Genomic DNA, 25,074 nt, shown 5'->3' on the forward strand with positions numbered 1-25,074 from the left:
ATACCTCAGCACCAATTTTCTAGGCATTTTGCAGGAGCGATTACATTTATAAAAGGTCCATTCATAAAACAATCTAACTAAAACAAGTGAAAAATCAAAGGACACTAGGTCTGCTTTGAAATATTTTAAAATATCTTTTAAAAAAAGTGTTTACATCTATAGATTGGCTTTAAGAAAGGGAAAAACACACTGAAATAACTGTAGCATATCCCTGAAAATAACTGCCACCGGTGCATTTCTTTGATGAGGTGCAAGAATAAATCAACAGACTGCTAGGTCACACGAGTCAAGTATTATCTGTTGAGAAATGTGGTGTAAGACACAGCAACGTACTCCGTGTGAGTTCTTCCCGTGGCCCAGACGTGACTGGTGCTGGCAGTATCAGTGGGACCATTACTGGTGATGGATGTCATGCTACGTTGTTTTGGTATCAGGACATAAGTAGCAATGGAGGTGAGGTTTGGAAAGATTTTCTGCAAGGCTTCCTCATATGAGATTTAGCAGTAAACAAATCAACAAGAATAAATGTTTAAGACCCACCGAACACATTAAGATCAAGGATTTCAAAAGTTAACCCACTTTTCTTCCCCCAAGAGTTTATTTTTGGTAAAAGGCAGAAAAATTAGTTTTTCTACAAGGGAACTCTGCTTCTAAATGATAATTTGAAAATCTTGATATATATTATATATTAAAAAAGACACACAAAACGGAGAAATGGGAATAACAGATCAGGTACTGTAACTTTATAAAGGCTTGCCTAAATCAAGAAGCAGCACACACGCCTAATTTATGCAAACTAAAAATGGGTATAAACAGCACAATACTGTGATACTGCATCATGATACATTACCTGTACACGTAACTACTACTGTTATTAATAAACCTTCGGGACATTCAATTTTATGCCCAAGAAGACAATAGTAAGTCTTTAAAATCTTCTCTTCCTCCTTTATGGGAGGGTATTTCTAGACACTAAATTTCCCATCTAATATTTGAATATAGGAAACTGATTCCACAAGGTGCTTTAATTGATGAGACCTCAAGTGCTGTTTTCTCGCTTGAATTTTTGGATATAAACAGTCCATGGGGACCACACACAAACACTATGACAGAAGAGTGTTACATTAAGTCTTTTGATGGGACTTGATTGGTGACGAAGCTTTATGACATGCTTGAGCAACGCACTGAAGGGGATCCCATCTGAGTTAGTACTTTGTCCAACCACTGCAGAGGTCCATTCAGGTGAAGCTCAATCCAGCAAGGAGTGCTCGTTACCGTCTGCCTTCTGTTTAAAAGAATACAAGCAAAACAATTATGAAATGAAAAGAACATGACTATGTTTAGCTAGATGCTCTAAGAATTCAGGTGAAGTAAAAGGCTGCATATACTGAAACCTAAATTCTGTTGAACAAGTGTTAAGTTTGGATATGTAATTATTTTGAAAACTGCTTTATTCTCAAAGCCTAACAAAGTTATTTCCAATGACTTTTTTCTTTTAAAGAGATTTATAAAAAAACATTATTTTACCCTCAAATTACAACTAGTAGGGTGATCTTACTATCTACCATCCAAAATGGAATACCTTTAAAAGAAAATACAGTCACTGTTAATAATTATGCCAGGGCAAGAGATGTAAATCAGGGCTGTCCTGTGCTAATGGGAATTTAGAGTTACCCTACTTATTTATCAACCAAAGAACAGAAGATATTCAAATACCAAATGAAGTCTAAATGGAACAGGGTTCAAATTTAAAGAACGCTGAAACAAAATTCTAACCTAAGCTTCTCACAGAATGCTCAGAGCTGTAGTCCCACTTTCCCAGACAAAGCCAACAGCTTCCCCTTCAGCCACATCATGCAGACTTTTAATAAGAAACACCCCTAGTAATTCAACAAAAAGGGCAACTGTTCGGGAATCACAAATTGTTCAATGACATCCTGTCACTTCTGTGTACTGATTTTCATTGTTTTATTTAATACACAGTAAGTCAATATATCTACTTGTTTCTTCAGTGTGACAGCCCTTCACACATAAGAAAAGGCGATTATCACACTCCATCTCCAAGCAACATATACTGACATAATTTAAAACCACTTTTCAAAAAATGCGGCTTTTTGGAGCAGAGGGTGCCAGTGCCCCGTTATAAACTTCAGATTTCTCAGTGTTCTCTAGACATCTTCCGCCTGTAGATGTCTCACTTATGTGCCTGAGAACCTCTCAGCTCTGTCCAGATCCGCAGCAGACCTGAGTGCCAGGACTTTTAACAACCCCAGGAGCAGCGCTCCCGCAACAACACAGGAACTGGCATTTAAATGCCCAGTTTCCTTTCCCTCTGGGTGGGATCATTCCGTATGTTCTCTACCATTTTCCAAAGTTTTCCTAAGGGAAAAAGCTAATGAGCCTTGTACTCTATTAGATGGATTAATAATGACATTGGCTGCCTTCCCTCTCCTACCTCACTTCCCTACTTCCTCCTTCCTTACCAGTGTTTCTTCCATTTCCTAAACAAATTCTTTGCACTTGAATCCTTGTCTCAGGGTCTGAGACACTAAGACGTTTTGATATATGATCATCCCTGAAACATGACACATGAAACTTAACTGACCCAAATCTGATCTGTACAGACTTGCGTTGATTTGGATCCTCTGTACTTTCCTATGCGCAGGCATACTCCGCAGTTGCCTCACATTGTCCATGAGGTCCAGGCAAGATTGACCCTTTCTCATCTGCATCTTACCTTCCCCTCTGCTGTTTGCATTGTGTCCTTCACACAAAGTCCTACTTTTCATCTCTTCCTTGTATCAGGAAGAGATGGCAGTAACTGCCAAAATCTCTTTTGATTTTGCCACTTGCTGACTTCTGGATATTTCCCAGTTTGTTTTCCATCCTATCATTATTACTACATTAGTTTAACCTTTCAGGAGTAATTTTTAATCTAGGTCACTGAAGGGTAGAAATAAGTTTAAGGCTGTCACTATTCCTATTTGGGCACAAAATTACACTCCAGGCATTATCCATCCCACTACCTGATTAGTTAATCCAGTACTGGTTCACTCATTTCTCAATAAAACACAACTTCTTTACACATCTGTTATTTCCTCTTTACTATGTTCCTGACTCTTATGCTGGGAATAGAGCTGGCATTAAAGAAATGGAGAAATATTGTCAGTTTTAGAAATCCAACCATTCTATCTACCTCCTCAGCTCCAGCGTCATCAAGAATCAAAGGACAGTTCAGAGACATGAAAATCTGAAGTTATTTTAATCTATAAATGTTCAAGGAAACTTCTTAATTATCCAAAGTAAATACACGTGACTCCACACCTGTAAAACCATACTATATATTACTGCTTCTCATAATTACAGATTTTAAATTATCTGTGGGTGAAAGAATGGCAGAGTCCACAGTAAATGAAGAGCACTATCTCTACCAATTAATACTGCTCTTAGCAGGAGACCTATTGAAGATAAACATAAAATTCTCCCTTGAGGACCTATTCAGTCCACATTTAATTCAACTGAATTTCTACCATGTTCTGCAACATTCTAATCATTTGAAGGGAAAACTAAAGGTCTGATTACTAAAGACTAAAGACTTGATTATCAGATAGTTACTACTGGAATCTAATTTTAATATCAACTCAGGTCACCTTAAGTACAAAGGAAAAAAATTCAGAGGTCTTTAGAGGTATCACATCTCAAAAAGCAAACGATTAGCAAGTGTGTCCAACTCACAACCCAGGCCGCACGCATCCCAGAATGGCTAGGAATGCAGCCCAACACAAAATCGTAAATTTACTTGAAACGTGAGAATTTTTTTGTGATCATGTGTTGCAATGTATTTAATGTATGGCCTAAGGCAACTCCTCTCCTTCCAATGTGGTCTAGAGATGCCACAAGGTTGGACGCCCCTGGAAACAAACTGAACTATAGCAAAGTCACAAAATGAATTATCCTACTGATATAACATGGACAGAACAGTGAGAAGTTTTCATTCTAGGATAAAAATATGTAACACAAAATATTTTATGAAAGTATCAACCAACAGACCTCAAATCTCACTATCTCAAAAATCATTTACCTCACACTACTTAAGATCAGAAATCAAGTCCAAATGAAATGAAATAAATTCTGAAGCAGGCGTTCAAAGAGTAAGCAATTTAAGTAGGAAAAAGATTAAGTGTTTTGCTTATGATTCTATTCTTTAGCATGCTGAGGAAGTCCTCCTTTCCTTTGATGTGGAATCCAAGCTTGTGGAATCTATCTTTCTCCCAACGACAAATGTGCTTCTGTAAAACTCAATTACATAACTGTTACCACTATCTTTAGAGAAGAAGCTAAGAGTCAAGGAGAGCTTTCCTCAAGTTCTGTCTACACCACTTACAATGTGTCCTTGAGCAAATTATCAAATCTCTTCTAAGCCTATTTCCAAATAAGTTAGCCTAAACCATTTTTTTATTTACAAAGACTGCAACCTTATTAAAAAAGAAAAAAGAGTAACAGAATTCTTAGCAGTGCTAAAAAGCCACGAGATACTGCATTAAAACACAGCTTATTTCCTGGCACCCAACAAGTATCCCTTCTATTACTGAATGAAGTTCCACTTCTTAATCTTATATTCAAATGGTCTCAGCTTACTTGTTTAGCTTTATTATTCTGTATTTTCTATACTCTGGGCAAAGTGAACTACTATTTTATTGCCAGAACCATCATGTACCATACCCTCATAGCCATGACTGCTAAAATACTACACATCTTTTAGAATCTATGTAATCTCTACATTCTGTACCAGAAGCCTTCACTGAGCCCCAGTGAAAACATCTCTCCTTCCATGAACTGACATAATCCTTCCAATATACCCCTTTTATGCTATAGAACAATCTGTAGGTATTATGTTACAGGGTGTGTCTGTCCATGTTTCAATTCTACCTTCTACAATGCCAGCACAGGAATTTGATATATTTTCAATCTAGGTCTTCAACTTTCTTTTGTTATTACACATAGAGATCTACTGACTTCATAACCTTAATGAAAACAAATACATGTGAACTCCAGAATATGCAAAGGATAGGAGAAAAAAGAATTACATCATGGAAATTTAAGAGTTGAGTATATATTTCATACCGGTATTCTGCTCCCCACCCTTTCACAAAACTCATTCTTATGGTGCACATTCTAGTTAGCTGATACACGGCTTCAAAACCCTGATTAACAGACTGAGCCAGAAGAGCAGCAAATTCCTGGTTGTTGAAGATCTTCAGATTACAGCCTATGATTGAAAAAAGTGAAACAAGAAAGAAAAAAATGTTTAAAAACAGTATTACGGTAAGAAGGTAGTTTTAAAAGGGCTACAGATACTAGAATACAAGCATGCAAATCAATCCTAACTCCCAAAATTAATAGCAAGTAGAAAAGCTCAGCAAATTGATATGACAGGTTTCTCTACACTGTTGCGCCCATACCTGGTGGAATTTTACACACTGTTGCAGGGTGCCAGCCGTATCTCTGATTACAGTTGGGGCTCTGCACGAAGATTGCACTATCACTTAGGCACTCAGCAAAAACTTCCCCACCTATATAATATAAGCGCACTCCTCTTCCTGAAACAAAACACATATGGGATTAGTTTTATAATATTCACTATTTCAGCATGACTTTGGAAGAGTCTTCTTGGAGAAATACTACATAATATAAGGTATTTAGATATTTTCCACAAGTACGCTTTTCTGAAGTCTAACTTTGAAACATATCGCTATATATTTTCCTAAGTATTTTAACAAAGACTTTAATTGATTTGTAAAAATAACACATACTTACCAAAAATATTTAAACAATGTAGAAAAGTACGTGGATAGTAAAATAAAAGTGTCATACAAATTATATAATTTAAAGTAAAAGAAGTTAACTCTGAAGAAATTAACTATTGCTCAGAGAAATATGCCTTCATTATAATAAATAGTATTTCCTTAAAGATCCCACTAAAGTTAAGAAAAAAGGTAATAATTGAGAGGTTAGAGAAAGGGAGACTATCTTTGTCAGGCTTGACTTAATCAGGGGATGCCACTGAAAAGGTACCGGGCTGCCCCTGGTGAAAGTGATTCAGAGAGAGAGACAGACAACACAGGAGACTCCCCCATGCTCCCTATGAGAACGGAGGGGGCTGCCTGGCAAGAAATGCAGGTGGACTCTAGATGCTGACGGCAGCCTCTAGCTGGCAGTCTGCAGGAAATGAGTACCTCAGTAAAACAACTTCAAGGACATAAACTCTGCAGCAATCATATGGTCGGACAAGGACCTGAAGCTCCAGATGAGAAGGTAGCCCAGATGACACTGTGGTTTCCCCACTGTGAGACCCCGAGGAGACTCCTAAGCCTGGACTTCTGACCCACAGAAACTGAGAGATGTGTTGTTTTAGGCTGGTAAGTGTTTGGCAGTATGTCACACAGTTGAAAAAAAAAAAGAAAGAAACTAACACACATGTCCATGTATAATGAGCTCTCGTGTATATTGCTCACTCATGTTTTTGGCCCAAAGTTTCAAAAAAAAAATTTGTTTTAATTTTTTAGTTCAATTTTTAATTTATTTATATTTAGGAACAAAACCAATTATTATATTCCAGAGTATTATTTTGAATATGGATATCATTATTGCTTTCTAGAGTTACACATTTAACACATAAGCATAAATAAGAGAATTAAAAATATATAGATACATAGTTACTACTATCCATGTATAATGTACATTCTTATTTTCACCCTCAAAATGTGGGCTAAAAAGTGTGTATTATACATGACAAAATACTTTAATAAAAGTATCAACAAGCCAGATTTAATACATAAATACAAAATCTGGTGCCCTGTTCTCTTAGGACTACAGAAAATTTGTTTTTAAAAAAATTACATACTTGACCATTATGAAAATGTTAAAATAATCACATACTTGACCATCAGAAAAACATTACTGGTAAATCTAAAAAGTAGAGTTTTCTTTCAGGCTATATTCTTTTGATCAATAATTATGGCAGTCTAAACAAAACTCTACAGAAATGAATATGGTAGAGGAAATGTGTTAAATTTGTATGCAGAACCCCAACTAAAACACAGAAAAAACAACCATTTTAGCTAAAGTAGGGTGGAGATGCAGAAGTCTTCCTCACCTACAAGACACCCTGGTACCCTAACAAGATTATGCAAAATGTATACCAAACAGGATTTGAGAAGTCCCACATGGAGCCAGTAGACCTCTTAAATCCCTCCCATTCGCAGTATCACACTCACTCTTTAGTGACCAGCATTATTTATCAGAGGAGGTGATGGTTCATTAAATGGAAACAGAAGAAAACTATGGTTAAAGGAAGTTACTTTAAGGTGATGAGAACTATGTTCAGTTACATCGGTGGTGCTCAAATATTTTCCTACCTCGGTCAAAAAATATAATGAAGAATCCAGGAGTTTTTGTATATGTGAATTACATCTATGGAAACTTACCATACTAGATATTAAAACTGACATTCAAAAAAGGTATTAATTCATTTAAGAATCAAATAAACCCACTACATACCAACATAAATAACATTTTTATGAAAAAGAACTCTTTTCCAAAGGAAAAAAAAAGAAAAGAAAAAGTGAGAAGAGTAGCAATGTATTTTTGCAAATCTCTCTATAATGTCTGACTTAACGGAAGAGAGCTAGATTCTCTACATTTAATATCCTATCTTGCAAGAGCATATGCCATCTCATCTAGTCTCCGAATACTCCACTGTGTATGTGACAGAATGGGAGTAGAAAAGGCAAATGGCATCCTAACACCATTACAAAACTAGTTTCACCTTTCGAACTTGCTGAAAGGCTGCTGGGACTACCACATTTTTGAGATCTCCTGAATTATTTTTTGAACTTCATTAGATGGCAACTCTTGTTTTAGATATCTTGCTTTAGATTAATACTGAGGTTTAATGTATGAACTCATTGAAGGAGGGAGTAAACAGGAGATGTAAACAAACTGGAAAAAAAAAACCCCTCATCATTTGTTGACAATATAACCCTAAAATCTGAATGTGACAATTTTATGACTGGTAGAGACTCGGCAAAGTCAAGTCATTTTAACACCTATTTATTGAAGGACCTCCTAGTATCAAGGGTGCCAATTAACGAGAAGCTGAAGAAAAAAGAGTTTGCAGAGGAGTCTCAACAGCACCTATTAAAAGAAATGAGGCTGAGCACTTACACTGAGAGAAGGCAGGCTCTCCTGCACACAATCTCTTGATGTGGTAAACCACACAATGCTCACATTATGAGTATACAGCATTGGTTTTTCACACAAGGAACAAAAACATACCTATGTGTCTTCTTGTCATTTCAACTGTAGCATTTCGGTTGACGTTGGAGAGTAAACCTAAGCAGAACCTCTCTGAATTTGATGGGTCTGTGAAGCCGTCTACAGTGAGCGAGGGTTGTGATGCATGGAAGGTCTCTCCAACCCTCTGGTTTAATTCATAATAGGCTATTGAACACCAAAATGCAGGTTCTGAGTAAGTGACTGGCTGCAAATCTGAGGGGAAAAACCAAATCCGTAAGAGCAAGAAATGTTGTGTTAACAGTTCAAGCCAAGAATAGACTGAATATTATCATCTTTTACATGCTCTATGCCAGCCTATCCTGGCAACAGCTCAGGAAGTTGACCTAACATCAACATCATAAATTCCAATTTTCATAGATCATACAGATTTTCAAATTTTTTAACTTCCAGCATCTCATTAAGTCATCCAATCTTCAAACCTTTTTTTAAAAAGACTTTATGGGGATTCAATTGCTCTCCTAGTAATTTTACACTAATTCCCATTCAAACAGAAAACCACCACCAGATAAAGTAAATCGATTTTCATAATAGAGCTAGTTTTTGGTAGCATAAAATGGAATAAAGATGGAGCAAAAATCAGTGAGTCAATAGCCACAAGAAGAGAAACTGTAATAATAGGATACAAAAATGACATTTTTGACATTTGTGGATTTTAACATCAAATTCTCAGGGGTTACACCCTGGTTACAAAAATATAAAACTGCCATACAGATAAGAAACAAAGTAATAAATACAGAGAGTATGCAAGTGGAAAGAGAATATGGAATCCAAAGAACTTACATATTTCACTGTAAAACTATGATCACATACATATAACTTCTTTAATTTTCATCATAATCCACTACAAGGAATATCATTAAAAAATTGACCACTGTGTAGAATAAATTTCAAATGTGTCAACTGAAGAGAAATTGTGAAAAAGCAGAGCAAAATGAAGGCCAAAAATAAACTACAGAATGTTTATAAACACACACAGTAGCTCTCACATACACACAGCACTCCAAACTATACCCATGTATCTGTGATATGTACAAATATTCACACATACCTATTAATAACTGATATTGTAAACTATATCATTAAAAAACATACCCACAGACATCCAGTCATAATAGGTCATAAAATTTACCTTGAGTAAAGAATCTGATTTTTATGAATAAACATATTACTAGTTTCTTATACTATGTGACAGTAGAAAAGAGGTTTAGTAATATTGAGGCACATCACCATTATTTTTTTAAAGCACTAATTTGAACAATCACTTGGTTATTTATTGAGTTCCTTTTCTCATGTATAGATCAAATAATGACCAGAGAGAATACTTAAGTGGTAAGTATAAAAACAGTGGTGGAAAAGTGTTTGCAACTTACCCAAACTATGATTAACAGGGGAAAGAGTAGTAGGAGATAGCTCTGCTGGAGATCCTAAAATAAAAGGGATCAATTTAAAAATAGATGTGAACCTATTTCCAGAACTTATGACCAAATAATAATAAAACTGGTTGTAATTATCACAAGTTGTACACAGATAATTTACATCCCAAGAATGAAAAATACAGAGCTACTTTATGTGAGTATAATTTTGAAGGCCTCCATATATAAAAGGTAAAAATATAAAACAGTCCTGGCTTCTAGCCAGAGTTCTCCTTCCCAAAGGCACCCAATTTTCCAGAAATATTCTACGAACCATATAAGCAAATCTTTTATGTTCTGTGTGCCCTGCTTGTTATGTACAAATGGTAGCACAGCTCTGAACTTTGCTATTACATTACTTATTCTACCAGAGATGTTGATAAGTTTCCTTATTATTTATTTATTTATATTACTGGCTGCACAACATTACATTATGGTATATTATGATCCTATATGGATGAACACACAGGCTATTTTCAATCTTTTCTTTAAGAACCAAGATTGCAATGACCAATCTTAGACATTTGCATAGTTTCAGTCATATCTGAAGAATAAGAATAGCCTCCTAAAAGAGAAACTGCCAGGTCAAAGGGCTGTGGTTCTGTAATTTTGATAGATTTTTGCCAAAATTGTCATCTACAGAGTTTGTACTGGTTTGCATTCCCAGTAACAACGAATGGTGAGAGGATGCTCACGCATTATTCATAGATGAGTGAGTACGTGCTCTTAATAAGCATTGCTTTAATCTGTGTACCTCTTATACACGACATGAGTAGCTTTATACTTGTTGACAATGCATTTCCTTTCTGTGAATAGTCTGTCCTTTTGTTCATTTTTCTACTGTGGTGTTAATCACTTTTCTCCTTTCATGGTATGAATTTCAGATATTTGGTTATCTGTCTTATGACGCTTAATCCTAATTCTGATTAAGCAATAATTTTAAAAAGCCTTTTATGTAATGTAATGTATCAATCATCTTGGTGTGTGTCACAGTTTGATAAAACAGTGGTGACAGTGGATACTGACTTAACTTTAAGGGAATATTTCTAGTTTTCCCCCCATTAAGTATAATGCTGGCTTTGACAATGAGAGAGGTAACATTACTTATTTAGGATTTTTGCATCAAAATTCTCAAGCATACTAGTCTGTAGATCAACACTGCGAGTGTGAAGTTATGCTACTTCATAAAGACAATCTAGAAGCTATACATCTTTCCTATGTTCTCTAACAGTTTGAACAGCATTTTAATAACACATTCCTTACAGTTTGGTAGAATTTCTGTGTGAAACTGTTTGCAGTTAAAAACTTTTAGGGTTTATTTTAAGACATTTCTCTACTTCTTCCATGAAAATTGACTTAAGATAGCTCTGTTTTCTGGAGTCAGTCTGGTAAGTTATATTGTCTTAGAAAATTACTCATGTCTTCCAGTTTCAGGTAAGCAGGCTAAATCTAATCAAGAAAATATGGGACAGGGGGCACAGATACACGAAGTAAGAAAAAGAAGGCACAACAACAGACAGAGGAGAAAAAAATTGGACCACTCAATTCCATGCAACTAAATTTAAACATATTTGTTGTGAATTTGTTAATTTTCTTTTCTCATCATCATTCTCAATATCTTTGGAAAGTTATCTAAAAGAGCATGACCTACAGCTCCCAGGCGCCACATATACAGCAATGGCATAAATGTAGAACAAGACAGGCCAGACTCCCTGTGCCCCCCCACTCCTCCCCACACCAGTGGAACCATAACATGAAATACCAGGGAATACAAGTGAAACGCGAACCTTCAGAGAAAACAGATATATCAAAAATAGAGAACAGATAATAATTAATTTTTAGAAGACAAAAAAGTCTTCCATAACAAAACTAATTTCTTATGTTCTTTTCTTGTTCCTCATGCTGAAAAATGTTGGCAAGTCCCAATAGGTATAACTAAGAAAGGTCAAAATATATTTAGAACAATGAACTAAAACTCACTGCTGTTTCCTGAAGCTGTTATAAAATAAACAAAGCTACTATTAGACATGGAGGAAACTGCCCGATTTTTCATTTTTAACTATTTCCTCCTCTATTAGATACTTATCAGAAATGACCAGTAGTTACAGTTCATTAATTTGTGATCAAAGGAATTACAGATTGCAGAAAGGTTCATTATAACCACATAAAAATTTTTTAAAAGTTAAATTAAGCTAACAATTTACTAGCTACCGAAGTTTTTAGAAACATTTTCTAAAATGCATGCAGGTGAACTAATAGTTAGCCTATTAATTATTCATATATGAATGCTGCTACTAAAGTATGGAACTTCCAGTTACAAGAAGTAAAAAATATCCTATTTAGTTAGTTTGAACCAGCAGTTTCTGTTACTTGTAGCTAAAACATCTACAGAAATCCTTGTGCATATCTTTGTATACAAGTTCTATGCTATTCTCTAGTATTACCTTATACACAATACCCAGCATTGGATTAAAAAAAAAAAAAAAACACGAGAATGCATCGAAGGAGGAAAAAAACTGACCTATAATCAAGAACTAAGAGTCAACAGCAGACCTACACATGAACCAAGTGCTGGAATTATCAGATAAAGAGTTTAGACCATAAATTAGACCCACATTTACAGTATCACTTGGTTTTCACCAAAGAAGCCAAGGTAAATCAACAAGGAAAGAAAAGTCTCCAACAAATGGTGCTAACACAACTGGACAAATGTCCATGGCAAAAAACGAAGGGCAGAAAGGTAAACATGTATGTGAAAGAATCCCTCATTCAGGGTTTCACTTCCCGCAGTTTCAGTTACCTGCAGACACAGATCGTCCCTCTGTCCAGCACATCCACACTGTATACACCACCTGCCCATCAATCACTTACTAGCCATCTGGATTCTCAGAAGGTGTTGTGGTTTTGCAGGGTGGTGTTCAAAGTGGCCCTCAACACAAGCACAGCAATGCTGGCCATTCAGATATGTCAAAGAGAAGCTGTAAAGTGCTTCCTCTATGTGAAAAGGTGAGTACAGTTAAGATATTCTGAAGAGAGCCCACACTCACTAAGTTAAAAAATATATAACTTAGATTATACTCTTACTACAGCAAATTGCTATAATTGTTCCACTTTATAATTATTGCTGTTAATCTCTTCCTGTGTCTAACTTCTAAATTAATCATAGGTATGTAAAAAATAGTAATATACAATATACAGTGTTCTGTCCCATCCAGAGTTTCAGGCATCCACTGGGGTCTTGCAACATACTACCTGAGGATATGGAAGGACTACTGTATATTCATCTTACTGATTCTTGCCACCTTTCAGGCATCTGTGTACTCACTGGAATCCTCGTGGCCTTTTCGTCTGGCTTCTTTCAATTACCATAATGCTTTCAAGGTTCATCCATGTTATATACCACAGATCAGTACTTCATTCCAATTATAAGATTGAGTAAAATTCCAATGTATGGAGATACCTAATTTAATCTATCCATTCATCATTTGATGTATAATTGGGCTGTTTCCTCTTTTACATCAACAACTGTATACAAGTTTAGCATGGATGTACACAAATTTAGTTTTTAATTTTCTGGGGCATACATCTAGGAGTGAAATTGATGGATTATATTTTTCAATATTTTAAGTTTCCTAAGCAATTGGACCATTTTATACTCCCATCAGCAGCATATGAAGACTCTAACTTCTCCATAAACTCATCAACACTTGTTATTGCCCTTCTTTTTTGATTATAACCATCCCAGCAGGTGCAAAGTGGTATGTCATTGGTTTTCATTTGCATTTCCCACGTGCCTGATGCTGAGCATCTTTTCATGGCATTCATTTTTATGTATTTTTATTTTTTTAATCCTCATCCGAGGACCTGCTTATTGATTCTGGTGGGGATGGAGAACATCAATGTGAGAGAAAAACACCGATCAGCTGCCTCCCACACGCACTGGAATGGAGATGGAACCTACAACCTGGGGATGTGCCCTAACCAAAAATTAAACTTGGAACATCTGCTGTATGGGATGATGCTCCAACCAACTGAGCCACTAGACCAGGGCTGGTATTCACTTTTAAATGTATAGTAGCAGCTAACCATCATGGAGCAAACAAAAACACAGTTGATTCAGGGATACAGTTCTTCAATATACAGGTGTATTAGAAAGACATATTTGGAAAGCCTAATATCATTTACAGTACGATATTTGCATTAAGATATACAACACGTTACTTCCAAATATGATTAGATAATCTATCATTCTTGGTTATCTAATACTCTGAACAGCTATGATAAGCTATAGCAGAAGCTTTCTTACCTGGAAGTCTAAATAATGGAAGGATGTAAACAACAGAATTACTGTAAAAGCCTGTCTACCACCAGTGTTAATTCATTTAAAAATAGATTATCATAACTACAGAATGCTTCACTATAAACTATAGAATGCTAATGATATAATTTGTCAGGTTGTATATAATATTAAGGTGTCCAATCCTTAAGATACTGATAGGTTGTAATGGATCAAAACAGACAATTACAATGACATCACAGCTAGTTCACCAGCAACCTATCAATTCTGGTAGATTACACATTATTACGTAACAACTGTTTTAAAAATATGATGTAATATTTATTATATGTTAAAACTTTTTTCCACTGCTTTGGAGTCAATACCCAAATATTAGAAATTCACTGAATTAGGTCGGGTACAAGGTTTTTTTTGGTAAACAATCCACTATAATTCAGAACTCATTCTTTTGCTGAAGGAGCACTGAAAAGCTAGGCTCCATCCCTTCCCTCCCAATTCCTCTGAAAATCTGTTATTAGACTATCTGTTAATTATGGTCTTTCATCACAATGACATTTACTCACAGGATAACCAAAACTTTTCAATAGAAGCACAGAATACCTAAAAAGAAAAGTATCTGAGTGTTCTCAATTTTCATCTACTCTACACCGGAAGAACATTCTACCAAGCACTCTGCTGAGCAGCATACATTAACTTTTCATGGACAACAGGGACTATTGATTGTTCAGATATAATTAAGTCAAGATAATTAAGTCAAAAAGACTTTTTTGATGTGTCCCAACTGCTCTAAATTTAAGAGTTATAAATAACTCATATGAGTTTCAAATAAGGCAAAAATGTCTATCTAATTACTGAGAGATTCTGAAAGGTATTTTTTACCTGTATCCATACTTTGGTTCAACTGTTGATCACTTGTTTCTCCATCTTCACTGATGTAGCCAGGAGGTGGTGTTTCTACAGAAGTTTGGAACAAATCAAGTAGAGTTACAATTTAATCTCACCTTTTCTCCCAGCTACCAAAAAGAAAAACCAATGAATCGTTCCAAATTACAAATATAAATGTTATATAACCTCATTATAAAAGCAGTATTGGATACTGAGAGCTTAGGATTCAGGTTCTGCTCCAAATCTTGTAGGTAAATCCTTAAAGCCTACTTGAAGTACAATTGAGCTCTCTGGGCGTATTTTCCTAGCTATTATTTAAATATCTGGCTCGTTCTCATATGTATATTTTCTGGGACAAGAGCCAAAAATATAACTTCAAAGATGCCTCAGTTCTGGATCAGTATGCTTCAAAGACATTAGTAGCTACAATGTTGGGGGTTTTTTGGTGTTTTTTTTTTTTAACTAATGGCCACATGGATAAGTACCTAGATGATTAAAAAACTCCCCAACCCCCCATCCAGACATGAATAGTTTCAGATTAAAAAGTAACAGACTTACATCTTTCACTAAATTTTACAGGGCAAAATATAGTAACATAGCTCAGGACTGGTCTAGCTTGAATTCTACCCAAAAAGTGTATTTCCCCAGAGATTTCTAACCATTAAATCCTGAGTATTAATGCAGTAAATTGAACTCAAATACAGACTACTGCACAAAACTGAGATAAAACACTTCCTGAAAATAAATAAGATTCTAGTGTGTCATTTCCAACATGTTTTATGAGCAAAGTATTTACTTAGGAAGCATCTGAATACCTAAATGAGCTTCATGAAAATAAAAGCATTTATACAATTCTATCAATTATAATTTTGAGAACAAGAAATAAGTTTAAATGATTATCAACAGTTCAATATTTACATTGCTGGTCAGTTCTAAGCAATTCAAATACAGACTCATAAAAAAATGTTGTAATTACCAAAAGGAGGAGAGAAAGTATGTGTGCTAAAAGGTTTTCTTCATTAACCCTTTACCATCTCCCTTCAACAAGCTAAATACAAAATTTAACTTCTTAAAAGTTACTTGTCAGTACCCTCAAATTTTTAATACTGAAATTCTAAGAATAAAATGAAGTACCTGCCTTCATATGTTCAAACGACAAAAAGCATAAGAGTAATACATATCATTTCAAAGGTTAAAGCTGATAAAATCAAACAGAGCTAAGTTTTATCAGTCTAACCATCCATGTCTCAGAGGTCTAAGTAAGAAAAAATAATGAATTTTTATGTGCTTTATCCTCTTTTATTTTTCTCACTATTACATACCTATAAAACAATAATGAAGCTATTAGCATTTTGGAGAAAATGTTAAAATTTATTTTCAAGTAGAATAAAAAGTAAGCTCTCAGGTTCTGCTGTCAGCCAGAGTGGGGTAAACCCCACTATCCAAGAGCAAATAGGTACGATTGCTTTGGATTTTCTACTTTGTAAAATACCCAAATCTAAAAAACAAGGGAAAAACAAGTTCAACCATCTCCACAAGTGAAAGTTACTAAGCATTCTGGTTAACATCCTTCCAAATAATTATTGGGCGGGCAATCTTACAAGATGCTTACAAGGTGAGAACTTCCACCTTAGTCTCCTAGTATTGCTACATCAGTCCTGCTTCGAAGATCTGCAATGTCTCCCCTCCCCCTCCCACCACAACTCTCTCCCTAGGAAGCGCGTTGGCCCTGTTTTCCCCCCACCCCAGCCCTCACACTGCACCCCAACTGTGTGCTACTTCCTAACTTCTCAAAAAGTTTGTTTCCCAGCAATCCAAAAAGCAGCCTTGAATTTCTCTTTTGCAATAAAGTAGTAAGCAAAGAAAATGAACATTAAAGCAATTAGAAGACACTTTCTAACTTTAAAATTAGTTATTTTGAAATATCCTTATTTTTAAAAATTGTCTTCAGTGAATAGGTATATATTTCCATGATGAAACACATTCAAGAAGTATTTTTATGCACTTAAAATTCTAAGTTCCTTAGTTCCTTACATATTTCAGTTGTGTAAGAATGGGACAGAGGAATATTACATAAAAGGAGAAAAAAATTAACACCAAAAAATCCAAGGTATATAGCTCAATCATCATCCTAATACTATACCTTTGGTTCCTGTTTTTAAAAGAAGGGGAAGAATGGAAAAGTAAGAAAACATTGGTTGTTTTCCTAAAAAACAGTGAAAATTAAAGGGGTGAGCAGGCTACCATATCATGGCATGGCATATGTTGCTGGATCACATAATGAAGTAATTAGAGCAGGAGTGACTGAGGCCCAGATGAAAAAGAACTAAAATAGAGGGTTTCTGACTTTCAGTACAACACAGGTGTATTGCTGTATCTGCAGAACTAAAATGCTTTATCTCCTATAGAAATGTCATGTTTTTCTTAAACATTATCTATGAAAGTAATTATCTGGTCAACTTTTCATTACATTTGTTTCAGGAATACTTTTTCCTGTATCATTTATTTTGCTTACATTCTACATCTCTCTTAGCTTCAATAACTAAGACAAACTTACTAAGATTTTTTCTTTTCTGCTTCTCAGAGTACTTTGATAAAAGCCACTGCAAAAGAAAATGAAATATGAAGTAAAACTTTTCTCCAGATAAAAGTGTTTCAAGTACTAGGTTTATATACTTCACAAAATAATCACCCAACAGATACTTTTCTACTTAAAATCTAAAAAGTATTTTTTAAAAAGTCAAACCGCTAGGTTGAAAAAGTTCACTAATACTTAAATGTTTAGGCACAAAATTTGTACCTATCCCAATTTTTAGGAGATTCAGAAGGCAACAAATACCTGGGATATAATTACTCTGTGGCTCAATCCCCGCTGGGAAATTAGTGTTTTCCGGAATGGAGTGGGTATAATCATCCAGCGGTGGCAGTTCTGTGAGGATCTCAGTGTGCCGTGGCACTAATACAGGAGGCAGAACTAAAAAGGATAAAAAAAAGAAAAAATCCAAGTTAATGGCAAGAAGCAATGGGTGGGGGACCAGGACCTTTATGAAAAGTTTTCACAAAAAAAAAATTTTTTTTAAGTAGCCTGCTTAATTTTTTACATTTAGGGCCCACCTATTTGGTATTATACAAGCTATTAAGAAATTGACAAACCTAATTATAATTTTAACTTACTATAGAGTTCACAATCTAAAACTCCAAGATCCAATTTATTTTGTACTTTTGAGTACAAAGTGATCCTGGTAATACTATGTTCCCATAAGAGTTAAAAAACCCCCCATTTGAAAGGCTGGGAAAAGATCTGTAAAATCGTATTTAAGGTATCTTATAAAAACACAGTTGTAGTCCTGAAAAGTTTCAAGTACAAAGCTAAGTAAACATAAATCTTCCTATGAGTTTTACTGAACTGCTTATATAGGAATGATGTCATTAAAGTACTGAAGAAAAAAAAAACACCCACTCAGAGAGCAAAATGAGTAAAAACAGTTCATGCAGCAGACAGGTGAACGTATTTACCAGTTCGCCTCCCCGCTGACTGAATGTGTGGATCAGTTTCCTGTATGTGTAGTTGGAGATGAAAGACTATGCCATCCCAGGAAAGTATCCTTCCCACGAAGATATACTTTCCATAAAATATTTTAAAAATTAAAAAAGTATTTTAATGACCACCAAATAATATACTGAATTTAAGGTTAAGTTTATTAGAATTTTACACCAAAATTTTCTTGGGTCAATTAGGTATAAGAGTACCTAATATACTTAAGTTCAAGCATTTATTTATTTATTTTTCAGTCGCTTTCCTACCTGGTGTCTCAACTCTCTGGTAGTGGTAAGGGTTAACACATACTTCGTCCTTCTTAAGATTAAAAGCATATTCGCAGTTTTCAATTGCTTTGAGTTCATGATGACTGTGAAGATCTGGCCAGCGCCATAACCGGCAATATATAACGTGCGGCAGCCCTTTCCGGTGAGATACCTGAAGACGACCATCAAGAGACCTATTGGAACAAAGCAAGGGGAAAAGAAAGGTGGGAGGTTTAAAAAAGCAGGAATAGTTAACTGGACTAAATTGGTTCAACAAAAGCATAAAGAAAGGAATGATAGACATTTAGTTAGTTTTAGTGAGTACAAGGAAGAAAAATGTACTATTTAATGGATCTGACATAAAAGTAAACAGCAGCTCTAGCAGATGATTCTTAAAAACATGCCACACAAATGACTCAAGTGTCAGTGAATGGCTAACCATTTGGGAAAAAAATAGATTTTTCAGAGTATCATATAAGTGCATTTGAAAAACTGTCAACTTTTATCTTTAGTAAATCAAACTCTTATTCAGGGATTCTTTTAGGGGCATTAATTCTGTAGGTGACTAAATTATCAAAAAAGGAACTACTGTGAAGAATGGTAAATACCAACAATGATATAAAACTCACTTAAACTAATGTAATTCGTTACCCGATTGTGATTGTGTTGAGTACTGAGGTGTATTTCTGTAACTCACACATAAATGCAGATGGTGATGAATATGGTAAGATGAAATGGACAAATACCAATGTGCTCAAAAAGAGAATGAGGTGATTAAAAAAACATAAACAAGTTAGCCTTGTGTTAACTGTGTTCAGTAATCAACCATGTATTATTAGTATACAGATGAGATTTAGATGATAGCAAGAAATTTAGCAAAACCTGGTTACGTATCTATTGAAAAATTAGGCCAACAACAGATCTCAAACTAAAATGAGGATATAATTATCAAAGTTCCTATTCTTTAGGGGATGCAATAATTTAAAGATTAGAAATTAGAATTTCATTGATCAAAATTTTAGCTGAAACATTTAATATACTTTTAATACTGGCAAGCAGGTATTTTAAGTGCCATGCCTTATTTTTACATTAAGGTAACAACCTAGTCAAAATTATACTAAGCAACCCATTACAGGTCTTCCAAAACACCCCCACCCTCCCACAAGATTGCTAGGATTCAACAGAGGGCAGAATATTCACCTGGTTTGTTCAGAGAAGCTGTAAAGGCCTGTTGTATCCCACTGATCTATCGTATTTGGTGTACTCAGTCCCCAAATTTCAGAGCAAGTGCTGTGCATAAATTGAAAAACAAAAAGTTGATGTGAACATGGAAGCATGGTTATTCAAAATACCATGATGTAAAACATGAAAAATGTACAGAATACTTCCTTCACCCAGAAAATATACAGTGCTTCACTTTTTCTCTGCCTTTAGTGCAGGTTTCTATATTTTCTATATGAAGGAAGCCAATAAAATGGAACATGTGACTCCAGATAAGTTATGGTTATGTTTTTAAAATGTGAACACCAATGCTCTCTAGCTTAATGAAGTTATACCTATAATGCCCTTTCCAATTTCCTCTACTCACAACGAAAGATCTAAAACCTATGCCATTAGCCTTACTAACAGTGCTTCATTTTGTAATCTAGTTTTCTTTTAGAAAGAAAACACCTAAACACAAATGTCAACTGTTATTTTTAATATAGGAAAACTTTCAATTAAAACAGACATATATCCACAGTTAAGATTTTCAAGTTACTTGTTTGAGACACTTACATATTCAGTTTTATAGAAATTATTGCTCTTTTATCACTACCAAGGGCAAGGAAGTAGATTTGGAACTCATTCTAATGTAGCATACTGCCTTAAAAGTTTTAAGAAATTTCTATGAGGACTAAAGATATGTAAAAGCACCAAATTCTTAAAAGTCAGTATGAGTATGAAAATTTTGCTATATCTAGTATTTTTTAAATCAGTACTCCTGAAAACAGAGACCAGAAAGAACTCAAAATTTTTCTCCCACAAACCCTTCTAGAACCTGGGCAGTCCGGAGATAATTCTGCCTGTTCCCCCTGCCACTACTTCATTTAACTTCTCATCTGTGGCAGAAGGGAAGAAGAGGAGCTTAAAGGAAGTCTGCAATGGAACTTGACGCCAAGGTGTCTCAGGTCCTAAGTTTTACTTTTAAAAATCAGAATCAAAAAAGCTAATTAATGCAACTCAATTTTATTTCTTACATTCTACAAAACCCTCAAAATTTCAAGGAGGAGAAAAAAACATTTCAAAACAACTTTTGAAAATCAAATCAAATAAATGATTGAACTGCTAATGAATAAGCTTAACTCAATCTACATTTCAAAAGGCAGTGGTAAAAAGTGCTGTCTTCCTGTACTTTTTTCTCTTCATGTGGCTGGGCAGCACCCTCCATCCAGTGGGGTCCCAGGCTTCTGTACTACAGGGGCCTCTTGCACTGCCACTGGGAAGCGGAAGCATCTCGTGTCATGCTTTGGGGCTGTAGCAACAGTAATACTAAACAGTTCTTTAAAATGCATTTTCAGACACTTTACTTTAGCACCTTGGGGTATTTTACAGATTCTCTAGCTTTTTATGCTACAGGGGTCTATCCTCCATCTCCCTAACTGCAAGTGAGAAAAAGACAGAAAACTGGAAGACAATTTAGACCCCTCCCCCCCACCCAGAGGGTACTAACTAAAAAACCATTAAAAATGGTACTTTTATTTAAGGTAATTATCAAATAGCTACTGGAATCTTACTGCATCACGTATTTTAAAATCACAATAAAATCAACTAAAACTCTAGAGTCATATGAATCTGAATTTAAACTTCACAAGGGGTAATATAGAACTTTATTCTTCTTTCTTGAACACAATTCACAAAAAGTGATTAACAAAAGAATAGATCAAGAGGCTATTTTGGCCCTGGCTGGTACGGCTCAGTGGACTGAGTGCTGGCCTGCGAACCAAAGGGTCACCAGTTCAACTCCCAGTCAGGGCACAGGCCTGGCTTGCCGACCAGGTCCCCAGCAGCAGGGGCACAGGAGGCAAACACACACTGATGTTTCTCTCCCTCTTTCTACTTCCCTTCCCCTCTCTCTAAAAGTAAATAACGAAAATCTTTTTAAAAAGAGAGGCTATTCTGCTCTTATAAGACTGGACATTTCGGTCCAGTAACTCTAGGACAGGCACAAGAACCAGAATCTAAAATAGAGCATGAAGAGGTGAAGTTGTGCTTTAGTCAAGCTTTGAAAGAGAGAACAATAAACAGCAGTTCTTAAAAACACACAACCAATCTAGAGGAAGACAGACCTAAATCCCAACTCCAATTCAGACACTTTCCAACTGCCAACCTAGGGTATATTTAAGCCTCAGTTCTACCCATGATTACAACATTCTCTCTCACAAAATTGGATGGTTTATTTAAAAAAAATTTATTTCTAGTTAGTACAGTTTTTGCTTGTTTATGTAAGAAAAAGTATTTTTTAAAAAGAATCCATTTATAACAAAATATACAAAGCACCTATAAATAACTGTAAATGTGTCAAAACTACACAAAGAAACATTTTAATTATTACCAAAAATCACAAAGTAAACTGAGCAAAGAAAAATAAGACAACACCATAGTGACATCAATTCTGCCAAATTTATATATTCAATGCAACCTCAATTTTAAAAAATTAAATTTTAACCCTGACAAAATTTTTCCAAAAAGAACATACCAAAATAAACAAGAATGACCAGGAAAACTCTATGGTAAAGAGTAGAGAATGGACCTAACAAATTCTGAAACACAACACTCAAGCAAAATAGAACAGAGGTTCTGCCCGTAGAGTAGCCTCAATTAGGCAAAACTTCCTTTCGATAAAAATGACAACCTCTGAACATAATAAAATCAACTATTTGAAAATACAATACAATCAACTACCTAAAAACAGTGGAGACCAAAAACAGATAAAAATTGAAGTCAATCTAAGAGAGGAAATGTATTGGATGAGAGCTGCGTTGATGTGGCTTTGCAGACCGATGGGCACCCCACAGTCTAAGCTAGGCAGGATAATTAGACCTTAGCAGAAAACTGCAGTTTTACTGACCAGCAGAATCAGAGTGGAATTGAAAGAGGGCTGGAAAAGTTATGGGAAAATCCTGTACAGAAGGGAGCAACAGGAGGAAAAACATCAATATGTTAGTGTGAACTTTATCCAAATCCTTGACTGACCCCTAAATTACACATTAGGGAGAGAAGGTGGAGGTATGCTGAGAACCAGCACTTGGAAGTCAGAAAGAACTCAGCTTGAGATTTCAGCTGCTCACATCAGAGGCAAACTGCCTGGATTCTGAGGCCACCCAAAACTATCAACACCATTTAGTAGAGGAAGATAACAGAGTTGAGTCCCTACAAGGTTTTATCCCCCAAATCCACTATAAAACCACCAACATTTGAAGAAACAGGAAAATGTCACCCCTTAGTCAAAAGAGAAAATGTCCAGTAGAATGAGATCCCCAAGATGAACTAACAGATAAGGAGTTTACAGTAACTATCATGAATACATTCATGGACTTAATGAAGAGATGAGATTTTCAGCTGAGTAACATTATCTATAAAAATGAATCTAATAGAAATTCCACAACTAAAAATTACAAAATCAGAAATAAAGAATTAACCTGATGGTTGGAAAAGACAGAAGAATCAGTGGATTTGAAGGTGGACCAACAGAAATTATCCCACCAGGAGAACCCACACTAAAGACAGTGTAACAAAATGAACAATCTCAGTAACATGTGTAGTCCCAGGGAGGGGGGAAGCAAGAACAGATCAGGAAAAAAAAAAAAAAAAAGGAAATAATGATTGTAATATTTTCAACTTGAGTGAAAAACTAAATTTACACTTCCAAGAAAACTCAGTGAATACCAAGCAGCTGAAATACAAAGAAAATCACACTTGGGCACATCATTATCAAACGCTAAGACCAAAGGCGATGACACTGATGAGAACTACAAAAACTCCTGGCACACAGGACTCCATCCGAACCCTTGCACAACAGACTCACGGCTTCTAGCAGCGCCGTAGCCTAAGGCAGCATTCTTGGCATTGTCCAGACCCTTCTCAGTTCTTGTTTGAAAAAACTCAAGGCTGCTAAAGGAATTTACCATTTGTTTCAGCCAACATCTGTTAATAGACCCCTAACCACGTTTTTTAAAGAGCATTTACCTTAAAAAAAAAAAAAAAAAAAGCTTACAATTGTAAATACTGTATCTCCTACAACTCAGAAAAGTCTTTTTCAAGGACCTGAAAAACCCTTCCTTTGAAATGCTCAGTCATCAGGAAGTCTACCTGGAGGGAGAACAGAAGCCTAACTTTGATGACTGTCATTAGCACAGGGGTCCCTGAGCTCTGCCTCAGGTCTCACACTGCCCCTCTGGGGGACCCTGGAAAAGCTGTCTTCCACAAAACCAATACCTGGTGCCAGAAAAGTTGGGGACCACTGATTTAGCAGACACAGGTGGCCTAATCACACTAACACTGACCAACCCTCTTATTCACTTTGGGAGTAAATTTTTATCTCTTGAACTCTGCTCACTCCTCCCCCTATCTACTCCCTCACCCTCCTAGTTGTCCCTGTGAAAATAGGAACTGAGCCCGACTGTCCCCTCTGCAAAGCTCTGTCCCCTCTGCAATGCTTACTGAATAACATCTATTTTTACCACCTTTAACCAATGTCCAGCTTTGACTCTGACAGCAGCCAGAGCATAATCATCCATAAACGTGTGAATAACAATTTCTCATCAGGAACAATGGAAGCCAGAAGGCAAGAGAACATCTTTAAAGAGCTGAGAGGAAAAAGAAAACTCAACCTAAAATCTGTACCCAGCAAAAAAAAATTCCCATAAAAGAACTCAAAAACATGTTCAGATAAACAAAAACTAAGAGAATTCATTTCTAGCAGACACTGCACAAAGAAAATTTCTTCACGATAAAGAAAAATGAGGACAGAAACATTAAATCACAGGAAAAATTAAAAGAACTAGAAAGTATAGACATATAAGTAAATGTAAAAAATGATATTCTTTTCCTCTCTTAATTTCTACAAAAGCTCAGAGATGACCAAATACAGCAAAAATTGTAACTCTAAAGAGTATGTGGATGCAGTGAATTTAACAGCAGCAGAAGCACCAGGAGGTGTTAAAAACAACTACACTACTTAGCTTTGCAAGCTAAGGATACATATTGTGGTTTGGAAAGCAACCTCTCACCCCCACCCCCAAAAAGGAAAATTAAAATGAAATACTAAAAACTAATTAA

At 35.6% G+C, this 25,074-nt stretch overlaps 1 protein-coding gene across 1 annotated transcript in view; it reads right to left on the bottom strand.

Annotated features, from left to right (window-relative positions):
* Positions 1-728: 728 nt before the first annotated feature.
* The window catches only part of SMAD2 (SMAD family member 2), a 74,218-nt gene continuing 49,872 nt past the window's right edge, over positions 729-25,074 (bottom strand). Inside the window, exons 4-12 of the mRNA XM_037165044.2 lie at positions 19,957-20,046; positions 18,757-18,950; positions 17,792-17,926; positions 14,947-15,021; positions 9,729-9,782; positions 8,338-8,550; positions 5,463-5,600; positions 5,125-5,269; positions 729-1,285 (exon numbers count right to left, since the gene is read on the bottom strand). Of these exons, the coding sequence (XP_037020939.1) occupies positions 1,162-1,285; positions 5,125-5,269; positions 5,463-5,600; positions 8,338-8,550; positions 9,729-9,782; positions 14,947-15,021; positions 17,792-17,926; positions 18,757-18,950; positions 19,957-20,046 (1,168 nt within the window). The 3' untranslated portion in view covers positions 729-1,161. The remainder of the gene's footprint in view (positions 1,286-5,124; positions 5,270-5,462; positions 5,601-8,337; positions 8,551-9,728; positions 9,783-14,946; positions 15,022-17,791; positions 17,927-18,756; positions 18,951-19,956; positions 20,047-25,074) is intronic.

This window comes from Artibeus jamaicensis, unplaced genomic scaffold (assembly GCF_021234435.1).
Source record: "Artibeus jamaicensis isolate MK-2021 breed Jamaican fruit bat unplaced genomic scaffold, CSHL_Jam_final contig_354, whole genome shotgun sequence".
In the NCBI taxonomy this organism is placed as follows: Eukaryota; Metazoa; Chordata; class Mammalia; order Chiroptera; family Phyllostomidae; genus Artibeus; species Artibeus jamaicensis.